The sequence below is a fragment of the Phocoena sinus genome, chromosome 7 (assembly GCF_008692025.1).
Source record: "Phocoena sinus isolate mPhoSin1 chromosome 7, mPhoSin1.pri, whole genome shotgun sequence".
NCBI lineage: Eukaryota > Metazoa > Chordata > Mammalia > Artiodactyla > Phocoenidae > Phocoena > Phocoena sinus.
The window spans coordinates 47,887,455-47,910,532 of NC_045769.1; the positions used below are offsets into that span (position 1 = coordinate 47,887,455).

At 36.5% G+C, this 23,078-nt stretch overlaps 1 protein-coding gene across 1 annotated transcript; it reads right to left on the minus strand.

Moving 5' to 3' along the window:
• Positions 1-1,947: 1,947 nt before the first annotated feature.
• On the minus strand, positions 1,948-22,729 carry ZC3H15 (zinc finger CCCH-type containing 15). The gene is made up of 10 exons (XM_032638210.1): positions 22,493-22,729; positions 14,464-14,565; positions 9,862-9,973; positions 9,054-9,206; positions 8,512-8,603; positions 7,241-7,423; positions 5,721-5,867; positions 5,454-5,555; positions 4,585-4,708; positions 1,948-2,763 (listed from the first exon to the last, which is right to left on the minus strand). Exons 1-10 carry the CDS (start codon positions 22,565-22,567, stop codon positions 2,573-2,575), a joined length of 1,281 nt encoding a protein of 426 aa, XP_032494101.1. The 5' UTR covers positions 22,568-22,729; the 3' UTR covers positions 1,948-2,572.
• Between the last annotated feature and the right edge of the window lie 349 nt (positions 22,730-23,078).

Sequence of the window (23,078 nt, forward strand, 5' to 3'; positions counted from 1 at the left end):
TTAAAGTTATGTGTAAATGAGTTTGAAAAACAAGAGTCAATTTCAGATTTATTGTACTAAGACAGGGTAACTGCACTGTAAACAATATTAGGCACACCTCGGAGATATTGCAGGTTCAGTTCCAGATTACCACAGTAAAGTGCATATTGCAATAAAGTGAGTCACACAAATTTTCTGGCTTCCCAGTACATATAAAAGTTAAGTTTATACTATAGTCTATTAAGTATGCAGTAGTATTACATCTAAAACAACAAACATTAAAAAACAGCATTAATTTAAAAATAACACTGTTGGAAAAATGGTGCTGATATACTCGCTTGATGCAGGGATGCCACAGATCTTCGTTAAAACTGCAATATCCATATTTTATTGTACTTTGCTGAGCAAGTCGATCGGTGCCATTTCCCAACAGCATTTGCTGACTTTGTGTCTCTGTGTCACACTTTGGTAATTCTTCCAACATTGCAAACTTTTCCATTATTATAATATTTGTTTTAGTGATATGTGATAGGTGATCTTTGATATTAATGCAATGACATCCTGAAGGCTGAGATGACAGCATTTTTCAGCTATAGCTTTAAATTAAGGAATGTACATTGTTTTTTGGACATAATGCTATTGCACACTTAATAGACTTCAGTATAGTGTAAATATAACTTTTATATGCACCAGGAAATCAAAAAAATTCGTGTACTTGCTTAATTGCAATACTTCGCTGTACTCTGGTGGTCTGAATCAAACCCTCAATATCTCTGAGGTATGCCTGTATATGTTACTTTAGAAGCAAATTTAATTTTGATTTTTTCAGATTTAAATGCTTTTTTGCGTTCTCTGAGCATATATTGTTTTTCTAATGAAAGACACTTATAGGCTAGATGAAGAATTGTGGGTTTCAAAAATTACTTCCACAATGTAGCATTTTCCTTTTAACTCACTGATTAAAGAAAATTTGGTTTTCAAAATCACATGCTTACTGTAAGGTAGTAATACTTTAAACAAAATGTTTCATTATTAAATAAAGCATAAGTAACATTTAAAACTTTTTAATAAAAACAATGAAAAAAATCTTTCAGAGAAAGTATTTAAGTATACTTCCACTGTAGATGGGAAACTTGGCTCATGACATTCTACATTTTAAAAATGTCAATTATGTTATAGTACTGAACAGCCAGGAACTCAATTTCTTTACCAACTTTGATGTTATCATTTGACAAAATTTACAGTCATGTTTTCTTAGGTTTTACAATTCAGAAGCACTTTAACTTCTCTATGCAGATGAAGAAACTAAGGTTCAGAGATTTAAAAATCATATAATTTATTTGAGGCAGAAATTAATTAGGGCCCAGGTCACCTGACCTTTTAGTGCTATTATCTTAAAATCCACTTGTATTTGCAAATAACAAAAGAAGCACTGTATTAATATTTGAAAATATACTTACATAAAAATGATAAAAAGGTATAACTACTATTAAATGTTACTGGCAAATTATGTCCATTTTAAATGTATCACCCTAATTTTTCAGGGGATCTCAATGTCAAAGGCCCCCAGCCCAGTTTTCCTGTGGATTTGTTTACACTCTCTCAAACAGAGTAATCAAACTTTATCAGGTACTATTATAACACCATGGATCTCCACAATGATGCTTTAGTAGTATCTGGTTCAACTGTAGGTGATACTTAATTAGGTTGATGATCCTCAATTCAGTAATTACCCTTTCATATAACATCACCTATGGTCTCTTTCTGAGGATAAGTATTGGTGTTACTAAGCTCATAGTAGGGCTATCAGCACTCTACACAGTTCTATAATCAGTATTAAGAGACCCCTTTAGGTGTCTGTGCCTTCTGTGATAGTTAACTCTGACAGATATTTAGTTAAAATTCTCAAGCTAGAAATGGTAAGAAAACTTTCATAGAAAAATCTTAAAAAAAAAAAAAAAAGGCCCATACTTGGATTTTAATGTATCACGGTCTTTATTTACAACTTCATTGGCAAAAAAGAAAAGGAATAGTTTAAAACAGTTTAACACAGGGCACTGCAGCTGATCCTGGCAGATTAATGAAGTTTCATTTTAAATGTCCATCTAATTGTCCAATGATATACAATACTGAATCTGCATATGCAGTTTCCTTTATGAAGTACAGGCTCATATCTCAGGCAGTCTTTTAAACATATAAATACAAAGGAAATAAAATCACTCATTAAAAACTGCATTAAATGAAGGGTAATTTACATTTATGTTGTCCTTGTAATAACGCATGCCCAGTGAAAATCAAAAGCTGGAAAAGCAGTTACACCTCCTACTTGAGTGGACAGTTACAACAATCAATCATTTTCTGCAATGACCATTATATTTTTAATTTATCATGAACTACTCTGAACTTACTATGAGATGTAGCCAAAGTCAGAAGACAAGATGTAGGGAGAATATTCCTTTTTTGGAGAGTAAGCCCTCCAGAATCAGCATGGGAAACAAACATCCTGTTGAAGAATTCTAGGTGGAAAAAAATTAATGTAGTCAATTTCAACTCATGCTGAGCTGACTTAATTTTTTCATTGACTTCTTTGGTGTCATTCTTCTAAATCAAGTGTGTTTAATTCTTCTTCTAGTTCATCCAAATCTTCCCCAGTAAAAAGATTTTCATCAACAGGAACAGCATCGATGACTCCATTTTCCTGTCCCTCCCCTTCGTTGTCCTCTTCCAAATCACTTCTTTCACCATTTTCAGCCCTACCTCCAGAAGCTTCACTTAATTTGTTTTCTAAAAATAAAAATTGAAATCAGTAAGGCCTAGAAAAAGAAAACACTAGTCCATTAGCAACGGACAGTCACAGACTGATACACTTCTTTTCCTTTTTCCATGAAAGCCTTCCCTAAGATTATTCCAACAAGAACTGCTCTTTTTCTGAGCTTATTTGTATCAATTATTTATACCTACTATAAAATATGTCTTTCACTGTAGACATCTAACTGCTTAACGGTTCATACATTTGAGGGCAAGATTTATCTTATACAACCTTGTGTTCTCTACATGACCCAACAATTAGGTTTTTAAACAATTTCCACATATTTTGTTTGAATAAATGATTATGGAATAAAAAAACATTTATGATATAAGCAGCTACTTAGCTTTTGGTTTTACAAATAGCAGTTAAGTCACACTAGTTGTAATGCTGTAAATGACTGTGAATGCAGAAATATTTCATCTTGTCATCAAACTGTGGGGAAAAAAAACAACAACCCTGGGGCTACGGAGCTACTTTTCCTTTCAGGCTATAATTATATGACTGAGAAAACAAAAATGCTGCCTTTTCTTGTTCAATGACATCAATACTGAACACACAGAATTTTTAATAGCCTAATTTAAAGTTATTTCAAACATCTCTGATGACAAATTCTTGGGAATTATAACCTCTGAGGTACTTGCAATTGTGCCTATTGTCACCAAAGCCCTACTTTTCAAAGGAGCAAATCAGTCTGCAGATTGGCATTAAGACAGTAGTCTGACAGCATTCTCAAATCTCAGGAGAACAGGCCAGTTTTTCAAGTTATAACTTTTATTCCTTTATTGTAAAAACAACGTTTAGCTTTTTTTCCCTCAACTTTTGCCTTGATCAGTAGTCTACCTTTTTCGCTCACAGCAACCATGCCCAACTTTTACTTTTTTCTTCAAATCCTCACTCAAGGCACAATTAGATATAAATTGTATCAGCAATCCTTATTTCCAAATACACCTAGCCAGCCTCTCCTCCATTCTCACTCTTAACTGAACTCATTATTTATACTTCCAGATCTTGCTTCTATACCTGATATTGTTTCATTTTTAATTTTTCATTCTTTCCCAGATCCTTTTTCTCTGGCCAACAGATATATTTAGATTTCCCATATCCTAAAAGGCCCTTCTCATGACCATGTCTCCCCCTGAAAGTTCTTAAGAGTGAGTGATCTGTAGTCATTTTTTTCTCCTCATTCCTCATACCACTGCAGTCCCAATGAAAACTGTGTACCCTATTCCTACAACTCCTTCCCTAATCACAATTAAGGAATTATTTCTAATTCCCATCCTACTTAATCTTCCTGAAATTCTTCTTAATTTTTCTCTGTCCTTCTCAGTGTCTTTCCCAAGCTTTTTCTCTTTTGACTACTCTAAAACATTGATATTTTCTGCAGTCTGTTCTAGAATGTTTTCATCATATGTATTGTGCCTGGGTGTGTTCATTCACTCTCAGCTACCAATGCAGATGACTTTCAAACCTCTTCCTCCTGGTAATGTCTACACAGTATCCTAGACAATGCCACTTTTAATAAGCAAAATATCTCATACTCATGAGGTCCTGAAATGAACTCATTAGCTACATCTCCAAGCTCATTTTGTCGCCTTCTAGTTTGTTAATGGCTTCAATATCCAACCAGCCACCCATTTCCACAGCCTCCACTGTTTACTACTTTTATATACGGCCAAATCAGATGTTTATATGTTACCAGTCAGATACCTGCAGGCATCTAAGTTTGCCAAGCCTGGCCTAACCCCCTTTAGACAGTTTCTGAATTCTCAGAATTACACAAAAGTCAGCATACTTACCATCCTTTTCTGAAGTATATGTGCTGAATCTTTCAAGACTGGCTACAGTAATACCTGTCTCATCTACATCCCTTGGGATGTACAGGCTTAAATCTATGTCATTTATGCTCACTGAATCATCAACCTTTAAAAACACATAGAAAGGAAAGTGTTACTAATAAGTTTTCATAAATTACTTGCCTTTTACCTCTGACATTTATCTTAATGAAATAAAATTATTAATAATGCCAAATGAAAACAAATGACTATTGCCAAAATTCACTTTTCTAAACTTCTTGAAAAAGGAATAGCAATGCCATACTTGAAGCTTCTTCCTCTGACATCATATTTTTACATATATATTTCCATCTTTCAACTCAAAGGCAGAAGTCAGAATTTTATGATAACCATATGAAAATTGAAAAGCTATTTGCTAATACTAAGTCTCTGTATCACCAAATAATTCTGCTGCTGTCTCCTGTTCCCTTCTCTGTACTTTTTAGTGTCTGTCTCATGATTTTTTTGTTTAGTATAAAATATTAAACAAAACCCTTTTTTCTTTTAGAGGGAGAATAAAACATTTTACAGCTAATACACATAAGCATTTAACTATATATTAGGCACTGCCCTAAGTTCTATAAAGAACTGTAAATAAACATAAACTTATAAACTCATTTAATTCTCACAAGTACTCTGTGATGTAGGGATTATCATTATGTCCGTATTACAGATGGGGGTGGACGCCTAGCATGTAACTAATTTCCCAGGTTAGAGTCAGGATGTGAACCAAGGCCCAAAAGTTGGTACTCTTAACTATACTGCTCTACTGTCACTCTCTACTGTTTCTCTCAATCAACATGAGAAGATGAGGTGACAACGCTTCCTCTTACCTCATCACCACCTGTTCCCTGGGTATAATGGGTATCATCTGCTTCTTCATCATCATCATCAACCAATTCAGGACGAAATTCAAACACCTCACGACCACTGATCTATTCAAATACACACATCTATCAACTCAGGACAAAATTCAAACATTTCTTGGTCACTGATTTTAGACATACACATAATTAAATAAGGATAAAATCTTGCATAATACAGAAATTATAAAATGAAAGAAAGAATAGAGAATCTATTTGGGTGAGTTTGGGACATACCACTAATGCTTTCCCTGCTTTGAAGTCTGCTTTCCTTCTTTCCATATCTTGCTCAAGTTTATCAATCTTTTCTTGTCTTTTTCTTTTCTTCCATGCAAGAAAAGATTCTAGAGTGATTTTGGTAACATTTGGACCTAGGGCAGAACGCTGCAAAGATAAAAAAGTTAATTTTCTCCCCCTAAAGTCATCTATGATACTATGATCTAACAGTTTTCTCTTACTTCAATTAAGCCCTTGCCTATGACTGTCATGAAGACATTAAACTTAGAATAAACTGATTTAGTTTCACTTTACATGGCAAGGAGCAAAATGCATGTCCAGAGATACAAACATTTCTAAACATTATAAAATATATTATCCTGAGCTAGATGTCTTTTCAAAATTGAAGATGAGTAAAACTTGTCACAAGAAATACTTTTAAAATAAGTCAATTGCTGAAAACAATAAATACGAAAAGCACCATGACAATATCCAAGTTTCATTTGTGATCCTCAAGAGATGAGAAAACAAACTAAGCAAAAGGCACCATCTGCTTTCCTCAGGGCCAATAATCAAATAATAAATATACAGAAAAATAATACTTGCTGAACATCTGCCAGGTATTCAATGTTAAATACTTCATACACATATGCCAACACATCCATCTCCACAAATAAGCAAACAGAGGGTGATGGAAAATTTGCCAAAGGTTATTAGCTAATATGTGGCAGAACCAGGATACAAATAGTAATCTCAAATATATCTGACTCCAAAGTCTACATTTTCTATCACAGTATATTGCCTATGTGAGACGCCAAACAGTATGTCCTTTTAAGAACAAATGTATATAATCTCAACATTAGACATGTACACAACACATTTAGATTACCCAAGACAAGGCAAAATGGATACAGTTTGAAGCATACAACCCTAAATCTAGTATTTCCAATAATCTCAACATTTTTCATGTCAAGGCCAAGAGCCTATCTGCTAACTCAGTAACCCTATCTGCTAGCTCAAGAATAAAACTCTTGTGCTGAGCCAGAGATGAGCAGCTGAAGAGTCTTTGAGTCCAGGAATGATAATAAAACATATAGCTGAAAAACTGTAGTGGAGTTGTCTGCTTCCACACATGTTAAAAACTACTAAATAATTAGTAAAATGGCAAAAAAATAAAGACACCAAGGAAAATATCTAAAACGTCAAGTTCAATCACTCTGAATACTGACTAAGCATTTTCACAAACTGATATACCAGTATATCAATCTTATGGAAACAGTTTATTTGATAAGCCAGCAGCTAGTACTTAAAAAAAATTTCATAATCCTAAAATTAATGTCATGCTTGGCTAATGATTATGGCTAAGCTTACATTTTAGACATACAAGAATAATCAAATAAAAAGTAAGGCAGCTTTGAGAAAAATTCATAATATTTCTTTCCTTTTCATAACAACATGCTATTGCCCCCAAGTGGTAAATATTAGAATTTCACAATAAATACTGATTTAGTATTTTATGGTAGGAAAAAGATACTAGTTACCTCTCTTTCAATTAGATCTTCTAATGAAATTTCATCTTCTTTTTCTTCTTTCTTTTTATCTTTTTTCAAGACGAACCCAGGAGGAAGTGCATGACGATACATGCAAATATCACCCCCTCCAGGGCATACCCAAAACCAGCCATATTTGTTGTTTTCAATAGCTTCAAGGAAATGCTTGCACACCTATAGAGACAATATTCACAAGCAGTGGCTCAGTGTGGTCCATTTCCAAGGTAAATGCTTAGGTATATGGAACAAGTACACTCAATTCACATCTTTTTTAGGCTAACCACTTACGTACAGAGCACCTTGCGTGCAGAAATGTAAATATAAATTAATCTTAAAATACTTAATACAATGGTAAATTCCCTTTAGAGAGGATCTGTATAAAATTTCTATTTTCGACATTGCTCTAAACTGAATTATACAAAAAGGATTTGCTGCCATTTAGGCTTTGTAAATGTAATCCAAAAGTCTGGTTTTCAAATATGAGAAAATAAAAATGGTTACACAAAAATAAAACCAATAACTTTGTTCTGATTTGATCTTTCCTAAAAACTAATCACATGCAGTAAAGATACTAACACTATTTGAATTACCTGAAATTATAGGCAATTTCTTACATCTAAGAAAGGAGCAAGGCACAAAAGAAACACAAAGGATAGTGACCCTTTAAAACATGAATGGGTGCAAGATGCAACTGTACTGAAGCCTTAGGTAAACAGCTTTACAAACAAGAAGGAAAAATTAATAAGTATCATTTTTTTCCTGAAAAAATACAATAGAAGTAAGTAAAAACAATACTTAGAATTTTCTAACACGGCAAGGTTTTTCATGGTAACTATACTACAGAATAAAAATTCATTTTGCAATTCATATGCAACAATATTTTCACCCTTGTGATTTATTAATGTCTCCCTACCATTAAAACAGAATGTTATGAATTAAGTGGGTTAATTTAATAGTTCTACCTCCATTCATTTTGCACAAAAAAATAAAGAATTCTACATGTTTGAAAAAGTAAAACCACCTCAGAAAACGGCATTTGAAGGACTTCAGTCACATGGTTTTCAAGTCACTTTTAAACAAGAAACAAATTTTGTATAACTTACACCTGTAAATTCCAAAAACAAAGCTTGATTCACCTAATCTTTATGAAAAGAGGCAATAACTTAAAGAATAATCCAGTAGAAAACAGCAGCAAATACCTTGCCACTTAATTCTCCCTAATGATAAATACCACAGCAACTCAATTCAAGAAAAGGACATACTATTTGAGTTTTTGGTTTTTTCTTTTCCGCCTCACCGTGCTTCTTGTTCACTACTTCTTCCAGTTTTTTCTCATCCCAATTATCCATAGTATCTAAATAAAAAGAGATATGGAGACTAAATACTGTAATTTTATCTACTGTCCCCAAAACACACTGCATATATCCTTACACAGGAAAGCTCTATTTTAAGACTCACGACCAAACACATTTCCTTTAAAACACCAAAGGTAGGAATAACACTGTTGTGAGATTATCCACTAAAATCTAAGTACTTTAGGCAAATGAGAAAGTAGTACTGGAAGAATGGGTAAGAGACAAATACAAAATAATCCACTGTTTTTTAAACATCTTCATTTACTTAATCAAAGGGCATAATGTAGTAAATTCAGATTTTATGAAAAACAACAACACACAACTATTCTTTAGGACAAACACAGTCCTACTAAGACTGAAATAGTCTTCAAGTTATTAAATATCTTATTGACAACAAACCAAAAGTAATATACATTTACTTTTAAGAGAATATCTTAAAAAAAAAATACCTTTTTCAAGCTCTTCATCTCTTGCATCAATGTAAACACTTCGTTTTTCACATTTTCTCTCCAGAGTCAAGTCATGAGAGAACTTACATTTATCTCCTTTAGTACACTGTCCTTGCTTGAAGAATGCACATACCACGGATTTGGGATCTGCACCTATGTCAAATAGCATATGGTATTTGTACTATACTCTGCCAGATCACAAAGTAGAGCTTCTATCTGAGACATAATTACTTTTGGTTAACTTGTTATTTTCTATTACTGGTGTGAGAGGAAATGCCATATATAAATGAACAGTAAGACATTTCTTCTAAGTTCTTTCTATAGTATTTTATATCTATTTTTGTTTCCTTTTTTCTTACCAAGAAGAAAGAGAGCAGGGGTGGGAAACCAAGCAAACACATAGGTTATTCTATCGTCACTTGTCTAGTTGGCGTCAACGAGGCAGGAGGCAAAAGAGAAATATAAATGCAGGTATACTGCCAACAGTTTGGGATTTACAGTTTTTACAACCATAGGTTTGCTTTGCCCACTACCAAAGATTGGATATTATAAATCAACTAGTAGACTGCCCCAAATCCTTAATTTTCCCTTAAGTGAGGGGCTAATGGCTGGTCTTACAGTTGTATGACACAGCTATGCACATGTATAAAGGAACCATAAGAAAGTCACTGACAAAGATAACTTTGACAAAGGGAGTATTATTTTCATAGCATACACAACTGGCTTATAATCTGAAGAAAACATGTTAAGAGTGTTAAAATATGAATTACATTTGATAAAAATAACGTTTCTGAAATTTAAAGTTTACCTTTACTTATTTTTTGAGCAGCAACTACAGGTTTGAACAACTCATTTAGCTCTTGCAATTCTTTCTTCTTGTCATCTTTCTTCAACTTCTTTTCAGCTTCACTTTGTGCTACCTATAATATTCCCAGGTATAAAATGTAAATTTGATTTCATATAATGAATTGTTTTTACTATATAGTAATATACAATATCACTGACATAAAGACAAGTGCATATTACATTTATATAGTTCTTACTTCTTAATATCAGTGTTACAATGGCCTTCCAGTATATATTAAATGGTGTGGTTAAACTATTAAATGAAATTGCTAAATTTTGTAGCAGCTGACTTTTACAAAAAAAACCCTATAAATGGTACCATGCCAAGTTAAAAGCATATTCAAAAGCTTATAGCAATAGTATTTATTAAGCATATGCTACATGCCCAGCATTTTTAGCAAATGGTTCTCACCTGGGAACTTCTTCTGTGACAACAACCCAGAAACAAGTAGGTGCATTTTGAAGATTAGAGATACAAACATCCTGAAATGCACAGTCCCACACAATAAAGAATTGTACCAACCCAAATACCTATAAGTACCCTTGTGGAAAAACACTGGGCTGGGTCAATGGGGGAGATCAAACAAAACAAAACATGACATATGACATAATTCCAGGCACACAATTTACATACCTAATATGATTAGAGGATTCATCCAAATATTTATATGTCAGGTCCTATGTTAGATGACAGGGAATACAAAGATGAAAAGACAAAGATGCTTATTTAAAGAAGCTCGGAATCTAGTGGGAAGACAGACATGTCAACAACTATAATATAATACATGGTGCTCTGGGAACAAAGAATGTCAATATGCCTAAGAAAATTAGACTGAGCTAATACTTTACGGATGAATTCTTTTGATGGGCAAGAAATGCAGAGAGTGTCAGTCAGTGCAAAGATATGAAAACGGTATGAGAGACATCAATGAGAAATTTGGACTGTATCAACAGGTGACAGGATAAGACTCAAGAGTTTAAAGTAAGCCAGTGATACAATCAGATTGTATTTTATAAAGATCACAACTTTGCGAAGGGTGGACTAGAAGGAGCCCAAGAATGAAGGCAAGAAAAATTAGGAAGCTAATGAAATTGCTGTACGCAAGAAAGCACAAGAGTTTTAATTTAAATAGGCATTAGTAGCAAGGATGGAGGAAAGGGGAAGGAGAGCTCTTAAGGAGGTAGAACTGTTAGGACTAAGTGACTGGACATGAAGTATAAGGGAGAGGGAGGAGTCTAGGATTATCATTTGCATGGTTAGTGCTGTTAAACAAGACAGGGAATATAGGAGGAATAGGTTTCAGGGTAGGAGGTGGAGATGAGCTCAGTTTTAGACATACTGAGTATGAGATGCTTACAGGGCATCTAGGTGGAGCTATTTAGAAGGCAGCTGGACATGGATCTTGATTCCCGGAGGGAACGTCTGCTTTGAGATAAAGATTTTAGAAATAGCTGCTTACAAATAAGTAAACGTTGGGTGTGTATCAGATTATGCAAGGACAGCATAAAAAAGTGGTAAGAGCAGAGAACAGCTCCCTGAAGAATACCAATATTAAACAAGCCAACAGAACCTAAAAAGCGCGTTAAAGGAACAAAGAAACATCAAAGAAACAGAAATCCAGGACAAAGATGTATTAAAGGAAGAGGAAATTTTAGGGAAAGATTGGCCAAATACTATAATAGGGTTAAAGGCATTCTAAATGCTGACTTTGACCATGTGGGTCGGATGTGCTTAAACAGAAAAATGGGAGTTTTCTAAAAAGAAAACATTTAAGTCACTTTATTTTTAATTAAAAAGTATTCTTTGCTCATTAGGCCCATCTCAGACATTTGTGGGACCCCAAGCAAGAGTTCAGTGGATGCCTACAAATTCATTTTTGTAAATATTTATAAATGAGAAATCAAACTAATGTTAAATAAAGTATGGTTTCTACCTAGTATGGTTTGTACCCCTACTTGACAAACATACCTTGTGACCTGGAAGGACAGTTTCAAATTTAAAACGCTTAGGCTCCATGGAGTTCCACACTGGAGCATGGCAGTAAAGTGAGAGTCAACCCCTGGCTCCTCCGCTTCCCACCCTGAGTTTCATCCCACCACATTTGTGCAGGGAGAAAGAAGGTGCAGAGGAGAACATGGAATGGATCAAGGCTCTGTCCACACTCCTAGCACATATCCTGCCTTTGACTACTTCAGGCATATTGGCAGTGTAGTATACCCTAAGATGGACTTGGGGTAACTGACCTTGCAGGCCCTGAGCTGGTGTGGGGAGAGGTACATCTGGAGGAGACACAGAGTAGGGTCATCCTCGGCATCACAGAGTTTAGGGTGAGGCATCTCTTGCTTGGCTCCAACAGCAAGACTGCTGCTCATTTCCAATTTAAGTATGGTGGTTAGATAACTCAAGTTCACAGATAAAAGGTCAGGTACCCAAGAAATTATCAAAAATATATTACTAAATGTACTATCAAGCCTAACAACCACAACACATTTTATGGCTTTCTCAGGTCTATAAAATTTGAATACCAGTCAATATACTTCCCACTAGAAGAAAAAACAGGGGGGAGGGAACATGTTTGAAATGAATTCTTATATTATGCCAGATGATTTACATTATCTTCTCTTTTAGTTAAACCACAGAAACCCTACAAGGGTAACTGCCCTTATACTATACTACAAATTAAAGACCAATGTCACTAAATAATTTAAGATCATGTAACAAATAAGATAGGGGGATGCATACTCAAGTTGATCTGATTCCAAGGCCTGAGCATGCATTGTTATGAAACCAAGCTATTAAGTCAGCAGTGTGGAAGATCAAGCTTTTGGCTTTAGAGTCAAACTGTGTAAGAGAAACAAAAGTGTTGGAGGCGCTAATTTGTAGACAGCATCAGTGACAGAGGTTAACCATCTCACAAATATATATTCTGATATTTTCAGACGGAAAAAAAAAGTGTTTCCAAAAGTTGAGGAAAAGGAGATAGGGTGGTGAAAAAAGTACTTTTTAAAATAAAGGTCCATGTCTATAAAATCCTGAACTCAATAAAGTGAAAGCTCTATATAAAATGAAGAATTGAGAATACAGAGATGTGAAGAAAATGGAGCTAAATTTTTTTGAATAAAATGGTAAAACTGATGAATGATAAAATAATTTCAAAATTCATATGGAAAAATAAATGCCTAAGAACAGCCAGGAAAAACAGAAAAGGAGTAACATCTTGGGGCAGAAGGACTTGACTTAATAGCTAACAGAATATGTTACTAGTCACTATAATCAAAATCAATGTGATACTGGTTTAGGGAAAGACAAACAGAAAAGAAAAGAGAATCCAGAAATAGATCTGAACATATATGAGACTTTAATATATGTCAATATGGGTATTTCAATTCAGTGAGATGAACGATGCTGGTTCAAGTGGCTATTCATTTGAAAAGAAATAAACTTAGTATCATACAAAATAAATTTATATGATAAAATTACAGACTGTGCAAATAAAATAATTAGAAAAAAATCGAGGAAAAACACACATAATCTCATGGCAGGGGAGACCTTTTAGCCATATAAAAGAAAAACTAGACATATCTGACAATACAAACTGTTGTACAAAATGTAACAGAAACATCACAAATTATCTATAATGTAGACAGAAGGTATCTCTCATAAATTGACAATAAAAAGACAAATAACCAAAAAAGCAAAGGATCTGAATAGACAAGTCAGAGAAGTACAAACCAAATTAGCCAACAAGCTTATGAAAAGGTACTCAAACTCACTAGGAGTAAGGGAAAGAGTAAAAATGAGGTATCACTTTATACATAATCAGATTGGAAAACATTAAAAAGAGCTTTAGTACCTATAACTCACATACTGCAAATGAAAATCTGAAGTATTACAATCTCTATGGAGAATGATCAGGCAAATGTATTAAAAATTAGAAATCCATTTCCCTTTATTTAGAAATGTGTCACCAGACAATTTATGCTACAGAAATAAAAGCACAAATGCATGTAAAAACACATGTATAAGGATATTTCTTGTACAATTGTTCTTAATGTCAGAAAGCTGGAAACAAAATGATTACTTATAGTGAAATGGATGGATACTGTACAACCGCATCATAGTATGCAGCCATTAGAATAAATTAGAACTATAACAAAATGGTTTGGAGGAATATCTAAAAGGTATTGTTGAGTAACAAAGGCAAGATGCAGGAAAGTTTATAGAGTAGGATTCCATTTTGTTTTTGGTTTTGTTTTTGGTTTTTTGTGGTACGCGGGCCTCTCACTGTTGTGGCCTCTCCCGTTGCGGAGCACAGGCTCCGGACGCGCAGGGTCAGCGGCCATGGCTCACAGAGGGCCCAGCAGCTCCACGGCATGTGGGATCTTCCCGCACCGGGGCACGAACCCGTGTCCCCTGCATCGGCAGGCGGACTCTCAACCACTGCGCCACCAGGGAAGCCCTAGGATTCCATTTTGAAACACAATTACAATATCAAACATTTTTATCTGCAACGATGCTGTACTACATCCATATGAAGAAAATGAAGAAATTTAAGTTATTTACCTGACGTGGATTTTGTTGACCAAATTTAACTTGATGAGTGACAGCCTTGATAAACTTCTGTTGCTTTGCTCCTTTCTTATTCTTTAGACCAAAAGTTTTGTCCTAAATGGAAAAATTATTGAGATATCTTAGCAATTTACATTAATTTCTTATCTATTTTTTCAGTCATGTCTAAAAATCATTCTTTCATTTACGCATTGGTAAGAAAATTATTCTTTCTTTATGCTATACACAGACATGCAAAACACTACAACGACAAGTCTAGGCAACATATGACCTCAAAACATCACCCAGGGTTCTTTAGGATTCAATACATACTTAGAACTATCATCAATAAGCTTGTTAGCCTATAATGCTTTTTCTGAATTGTGTTTTTAGAATATCAGTATTACAGGATGTGCAGAGTTGTTACACTAGGATAATTAGTTCAACAGTCAAATAAGTTTAGGAAAATCCTTATTTAACAGGGTTTTTAATTCTCAAGCACAAGATATGTGAGAGCCTTTACCAGAGGAGATATAGTAGGCAGCAATCCCAAATCTTATTTTACCTCAGAAAACATTTTTCTCAGAGTATCCTGAGGGATTATGCACTACTGAACACATTTTAGGGAATACTGCATAAGAAGATACATTAAGTTCTGGATTGGTTTTTTTGGGTAATAGAGCTATCCTCTCAAAACAATTAAATTTATAGAAACAAAACTACTAAAGTATATACACTACTAGCTGTTGCTAAAAAGGAAATATTAAAATTGAAGTATTCCTAACTAAAAAGCAACAATCTAAATTTGGAATATTATTAAATAGTAATTTGGGCAAGTTATTAATACAATAGCAGCTATCACTTATGGTATGCTCATTATGTGCAAGGTACTAACGGTGGTCTTTGACTACTTACTCATATTTAGTAAGTATACAGCACAAAAACATTTAGAAAGCACTGCACAACTGTGTGTGTGTTTGGGGGCTACAGTGGGTTGAATAGGGTCCTCCCCCCAAATTCATGTCTACCCCGACCTCAGAATGTGAGACTTTATTTGGAAATAGGTCTTTGTAGCTGTAATAAATTAAGATGAAGTCACACTGGATTACCGTGAGCCCTAAATCCAATGACTGGTATCTCTATAAGAAGAGGAAAGGAAACATAGAGAGAGAAGGCAATGTGAAGAAAGAGGCAGAGAGATCAGAGTGATACAGCTACCAGCCAAGGAATGCCAGGGACTGCCAGAAGCCACCAGAAACCAGGAAAAGGCAAGAAAAGATTCTTCCCTAGAGTCTTCAGAGGGAGCACTGCCCTGCCTGCACCAGATTTCTAGCCTCCACATCTGTGAAAGAATAAATTTCTGTTTCAAGTCACCTGGTTTGTGGTAATTTGTTATGGCAGCCCTAAGAAACTAACACAAGAAGCCAGACTGAGTGAGCTTCACTCTAAGGTAAACGGGTGAAAAGGCTGTCAGGAAACCACCAAACACTGGTATCTGAAGTCTTTTTTCCTGTCTTTTCTGTTTCTCTGGAGAAGAATCTTCTAGCTAGGAGAGCAATAACCCTGGCTAAAGGACTGGAGAAGAGAGCAGGTGGGAGAAGGTGTCTCTTAGTTTACTACACAGACTCCTTAGTGGCCCTTTTCAGGCTCATATTTTAACCATGCTCCCCACATCCTTTGTGCCTAGTTACAGAAACAGAGAGGCCTCCTGATTTATCCCCTCCACCCCCTTTCTTGCGAGGGGAATAGGTAAGAGCTATCAGCTACTTCTATACTTTTAACACTCAGTTTTCAGTCACTCGCCTTCTGCATTACCTAGTACCTCCCACTGTCAAGCTTTTGCAGACTTCTTCAGAGCAAACCCACCTGCTTCTCAATCACACACTCCTAGGTGGGCCCTCAGGCCCAACTGCTCTGCTCTACTAAGCCAGTTAACCAACTCATCCATCTACTATCAATCTTCGTATGCTGAGGTTCAAAAGTACAACACCATCTACATATGTCTCATCAGAGAACAGCGTTTCTGGGGTTCAACTCATGCCCCACATGTAACTACAGAGGAGAAGCAAACTGTGAATAAACAAGGCCAAATGGCAAGGTAGATACTGATACATGAACACTTAGGAAAGAAAAAAGTCCTCTAAGGGGATGTGGCCAACTAGAGAAGAAAGTACTCATGACAACAGCTTCTGGTAGAGGTGTATAAGCTCCAGATTCCAGGAGAAAAAGTTTTTCAGGTTTAATTACACTGCTTTAGCACATAATTAACCAGTCTAAAGAGAATGAATGAGTTGTGTCTTGGAAGTCTCTAATTAGGTTAGAACTTGGAAATTGCTATTTTTTTCCAGAGATAAGGGATACTTATTTACCTAGTATTCACTAAACATAAACTTCTGAATATATACTTCACTGAATCCTCTTAACAATCATATGATATACCATTATCTCATTCTGTAAATGTGGATACTGAAACTCAGAAATCTTCAACAATTCTTTTGAAGTAACACTGCTAATAAGGGGCAGGCTGTACAATGTAATGGTTCAAGAGTATAAGCTCTGGAGTCAGACTGGCCAAATTCTAATCCCAAACAGGACTGGGCAAATTACCTCCTTTGTCAGTTTTCTTATTTGTAAAGTGGGTCTCACTCTAACCTCTTAGGGTTACTACAAAGAGGTGGAACACAGTGGTTAACATCAAGGACTCTGGAGCCAGAATCCTGACTCTGCCACTTGCCGGCTTAATAACCTTGGGCAAGTTATTTAACCTGTTTCTGTTTCCTCAACTGCAAAAAGGTACTTATCTCAGTGAGAGAATTAAAGGAGCTATGTAAATTTATCACTTGTAGATGGCTTGTTTCTTTTCCTTCCTTTCCCCAAAACACTGAGAACTGTGTCTGGCCCAGGTATATCTGACTCCAAGCAAAGTCCTTGTTCTTTCCACCAGGAAAAACTACTTCCCAGAGAAACTAGTTAGGTTACTGGGTCAGTTGGTACACAACGTTTTCTGAATATTACACTGTGGACCTGGGATACTAACAGTACCTCTTGAAAATAGGGTAGTTTGAAATTCGGAATACTTCCAAAAGGCTTCCTTTCCCTTTTTCTTGAGTTCAGGACAGACCTTACCTAAAGATTAACCTGGATTTAGGGTCAGGGGATATGAGATGGGAAGACTGGAGGTTATACTCAACCCCAAATCATGGTTAAAATAAAACTAGGGAAACAGTGGTCCTCGTTAAGTGATAAGGAAGGAACAGTGTGTGTTTCAGACTTGGGAAATTAAATACAAAGGAGTTTAGAGAACAGGCAGTAATTCTAAGAAAAGGATGACTCCCAGAGGTTCCAAAAGCCTTAACACTCAGTGAACTCCAGACTTCACTTAAAACTGACAGTTTCTCCCCCGTCCACTCTTCAAGTAATCCTGCTTCTTTTACAGGACAGCCTCTACTCCTTAAATAAGATGTCTGAATAAAGGAAGGGGGCAGGAGTACAGGTCAATAATGAATAGTACTCAAAGATAACTGGAGTCCTCCTTTTGGGACACTAGTATAAACAAAGGCCAGCACTGTTTTACCTCATTAGTTTCTTCCCCAAATGCACTCCAGTATACTTTTGCTGTCTATCCATGCAATGGATATTCTGCAGCTGGTTAATATAGCTTCAAGTAATCAACAGTTGACCTTAGCTGAAGTTTTTCACTGGCAACGAGAATCATTTCTTTCTCCATCCTTCACATACCTGGATCCTATCCCTATAGGTCTCCATTACTACTTCCTTGCTGCTACAACGCCTTAGCTGGACATCCTTTATTTGCTTGCCCTAAACCCAGACTATCCCCCCGTTTCCATTAACAAACCTTCCATTTCCCAAAGCTGACTTCAGTTTATTAAATTTTATCCAAAGAAAGCAAATAGTGCATGCCATTTGAGACAACAGTGTGAATGTTGAACAGAACCATAATCCTTTCTTTTAAATAACCCTTTTTGATATACTCATTTCAGAAAGAAAATACTTATAAATGCAAATGAATTCATGAAATTTTGGGGAGTTTAAACAGGGAAAGAAAAAAAATGAAGGCACCATAAGGAAATTATTTCAAGTGATAGAAAGTAAGCACTGCATGACAGTACAGTTCAGTCTATTTCCCCTAACTAGTTTTTTATATTAATAAATTAACAAATGCCATTAATTGAACATATACCATACGTCAAGTACTTTACATGTCATCCACTGCTCTGTAATATAGGAATTAGCTCCATTTTGCTAATGAGAAACTGAGGTTCAGATAAGTCATGTAACTTGCCTAAAACTACAGAATTTGAAATATATATAAATTTATTTATTTATTCATTCATTTATTTATGGTTGTGTTGGGTCTTTGTTGCCGCACACGGACTTTCTCTAGTTGTGGCGAGCAGGAGCTACTCTTTGTTGAGGTGCACAGATTTCTCACTGTGGTGGCTTCTCTTGTTGCAGAGCACGGGCTCTAGGCACGCGGGCTTCAGTAGTTGTGGCTCACAGGCTCTAAAGCACAGGCTCAGTAGTTGTGGCGCACGGGCTTAGTTACTCCGTGGCATGTGGGATCTTCCCAGACCAGGGCTCGAACCCGTTTCCCCTGCATTGGCAGGCAGATTCTTAACCACTGCCACACCAGGGAAGCCTCCAAAATTTGAAATTTTAATGTGAAATATGGGACTCAAATGCAGGTCTATCTCACCCCAAGCCAGTGCTTCTTTCATTAAATTAGGCTGTCTCTCATGCCTCTTTTTACTTCCTTTACTTGGAGTTCTCAAAAGCTACGTGTTGCTGTTGTTCTTCTATAGTGAGTGCCTATGGTGGTGGCAGTGGAAGCAACAGAGGTACAGAAGATGGGACAGGCAAGTAGTGCAACCACTTATTTTAAAATCTCTTCAAAAGTACTGCTTAAAAAGCGTATGTTCTACTTAACTGTCAATTTTTGGTAAACTTAGAATTTTGGGTCATAGTCCTATAAAAACCTTCCAAAATTAACCAGACACTTAAATAAGTATTAGCCTTTTACAGGTCAAAGTATAGACTTTAAAGAAATATTTTTTTCCACAAATATTATGGTCATAGAGATAAACAACCAGTATGAACCAGGTTCCAATTACATTCATTATAAGTCTGTTGCAGAATATATTTTACATTGCTAAAAACAGAACTACCATATGACTCAGCAATTCCACTCCTGGGTATATATCCAACCCCCCCCCAAAAAAAAACTAATTTGAAAAGATGCATGCACCCCAATGTTCATAGCAGCATTGTTTACAATTGCCAAGATATGGAAGGAATCTAAGTGTCCATCAACAGATGAATGGATAAGGAAGACATGGTACATACATATACATATACATACACACACACACACACACACACACACACAATGGAATACTACTTAGCCATTAAAAGGAATGAAATTTTGCCATGTGCAGCAACATGGGTGGACTTAGAGGGCATTATACTAAGTTAAATGAGTCAGACAGAGAAAGACAAACACTGTATGATATCACTTATATGTGCACTCTAAAAAACACAACAAAGTAGTGAATATAACACAAAACAAACTACTAGATACCAGTGGAGGGGGGAATATACAGGTGGAGAAGTGGGAGGTACAAACTATTGGGTGTATATAGGCTCAAGGATGTATTGTACAACACGTGGAATACAGTCAATATTTTGTAATAACTATAAATGGAAAGTAACCTTTAGAAGTTGTATATAAAACTTAAAAATTAAAAAACATGTAGAATTCTTAAAAATATATTTTTTACTTCATCTTAACTTTTAAAGGCTTTGGTAATAAAAATCCTTTCTAGTATTCAAAATTATGCAAATTATACAAAAATTGATAAAGTGCTGTTCTGGATGAAATCTGATTGAGGAGCTGGGAGCTAAGCCTGCTGTAACTCTCCTCAACCCCTTGCAAGAGCCACTGAGATATGCTAGGGCTTTAGGTAAGTTTAAAAAAAAAAAAAAGTCACTTATGATATTTAACAAAATGGAATATACTGTTTCCTAACCAGGATGAATATTCTCTATAAATCTAGTTTCACAAAAAATGATATAACTTAACCTACAACTTAAAATATTGTCATTCCTCTCTGGTGGTAGCAAAGATCTATGCAGCACACTACCATTTAAAACACACACTCATCATATATGTTAAATGTGAGGAAAAAAGGCTTAATTTCACCATTCTGTTAGAATACTTTTGGCTAAAGAATACAGCTATTTTGCAATTTTCTTTTGTGAAGTCTTCATTAATGAAACTAACGTCCTCTTTATCTTAAAAATAACCTTGTAACAAGATGAATGAATCCATAATATAACTACCATTTTTAGTTGATGGGATACTATAAGCAACTTTCATTTACAATTCCTTAAAACAAAAATAAATATTTATTTAAAAACAGAAACAATCATATATAGTTAAAACTTGATAATGTGTAAAGTATACTTAAATTGTCATGTAACATTTAATTTCATGTCTATATGGGAGCTGTACTTGGCATCATGGTCTAACATGTTAATACAACCTCAGTAAAGGAAGTTAACAGGTAAAATGTCATCCCTAAAATGCTCCTGGTTTATTTACACAGCACCAAATGCCATCAGATCTCCATCCCCAGAGATCTACTTAAGTGCCAAGAGTCCAAATTGTTCAAAAAGGTACAGCAGACACAGGTATGAAGGTGACAATCATTCTGTTTTCAAATCTCTGGTTATGCTACTCGTGACAGTTCTAAATAGCACAAACTGGCAATAAGAATACAGGTTCTGTTTCAGTGTTGGAACTTGGCCAAGGCTACTAGAATTCTAAATAAGCATGTTAGTTAAACTCAACCAACAGACTAAAACTTTTGTGAAATTTGACAAAGTTCTGATTAGATTTATACAATGAAACCCTGGGGGCTTTCAATGCTATTTTTCAAGGCTATAAATACTAAATATTAAAAATAATAATCATTTATAAATAAACATCTCATTTCAAAACACGCACAACACGCATTTTGGTCGTGTTCTAATAAAAAGTTAACTATTCCACAAAAGGCTCTGCATTAATTATTCAGATATACCTCATGCAGGAAAAACGGTCATGGCTTTTCCAATTACTTCTAACGTACACGAGGAACTATTTAATTATGAGAAGGATTAATAACAGGAACTGAGGGAAGAAATATCTTGTTGGGGACTACACTACACGTTTATGGAATCTCAAATACGGTCCACTCTCTTAAGGAAACTCATTGATACAGTCGTTGGACTACAAACATAAAACATTTGAGAACGTCAACAACGTTCCTCTGCCATCAAAGGGCGACAGGCTCAGTGCACTAAATGAATATGTATAATATATAACAAATCCAGATACAGCACTGTACACAGCTAGTGACATGAGACGTAATCTCTCTTAAAACGTCATTGGATTTAATGTAACTCAGAATCTGTGACAAGCGCCACGTACAAGACGGTGGGCTACGACATGAAAGAAACCTCCTCTCTTTATGTAACTTCAAACAGTTTAGAGATGGATCGAGATGGCCATGAAGAAGTAATTTGTTGCTCTGAAAGAAGTAACCACTATTCCTAGGTGACGGGTAAAGAAACAAGGAACACAAAGGCTCGTAATGAGTCGGCCTCCCAGAAACAGTCTGGTCCGGGGCAGTTCAGCGTATTTTTTAAAACACTAGACTAAAAACGTCTTCAATTTCGGTGACTAGCGAAGGACACAACATTGTGTGGGCACTGGGGTAGGGGTCGTTTCGCACGCGACCCGGTGAAGGCTGCCGTGTGGGCGGAGAAGCAAAGGCTGGGTACGGGGGCGCCAGCGGCGTCACTACAGCGATGAGAGGCAGTGAGCGTCATCAGGGGGCTGGAGAAAGGGCTGTGGGCACACAGAACCAAAGGGAGGGGCACGTGGCCCCGGAAGACGCGAACAGGAGCCGGGGAGCGAGGAACCGGGAGACTTCTTTCCTGAGGACTCGCGGCGTGAGTGGGGGAGGGGGTGGGTACTCACTTCGATAATCTTCTCCTTCTTTTTCTGCTCCGCCTTTTTGCTGCCCCCGGCCTGAGCCTGTTTCTTGGGGGGCATTGCGGAGATAGGTGGCACCGGCCAGACTTAAGCGTAGCTGGACTCCCTCAGGGGCTCTGGCCCCGCGACAGGAGGAGGAGGGAGACGCGCGCAGCCGTTGCCGCCGCACCACACGGAGAGCTAGCCGCTCACTCGCCGCCGAAACGCGGTCTTTGCGACAGTTCGGTGCTGCGGAGCATTGTGGGTAGCGAGAAGCGCGGAAGCGGAGGTGCGCGTGCGCTTCTGCAGCGGCCGGCCAGGATGGGGCAGGGACGGGACGTGGGAAAAAATGACCGGGCGTCACACGTGATGTCACTTACGCGCCTAGCATTTTCTTGGTTGCGGCAGGCCTCGTGATGGTTGGGGAGAGCGGGTTGGCGCACACTGCGCTTGAGTTCTCCCTGCGTATCCTGTTCCGCTGAGGATGTGCGACTCATGCCCATCTTCGCCTCGGGTGGAGGCTTTTTCTGCCTGCTGGATTAGTGGTCGCCTGTAGCATCCACAGCCTGGGTGATAACCGAGCAGCCGCAGC

Coding starts and splice junctions, on each gene's coding strand:
- ZC3H15 (XM_032638210.1), bottom strand. CDS start 22,567: ATGCCCCCCAAGAAACAGGCTCAGGCCGGGGGCAGCAAAAAGGCGGAG. Junction 14,566..22,492: donor AGAAGGAGAAGATTATCGAA/GTGAGTACCCAC, acceptor TTTTCCATTTAG/GACAAAACTTTTGGTCTAAA. Junction 7,424..8,511: donor AAAAACCAAAAACTCAAATA/GTATGTCCTTTT, acceptor TTGTCTCTATAG/GTGTGCAAGCATTTCCTTGA.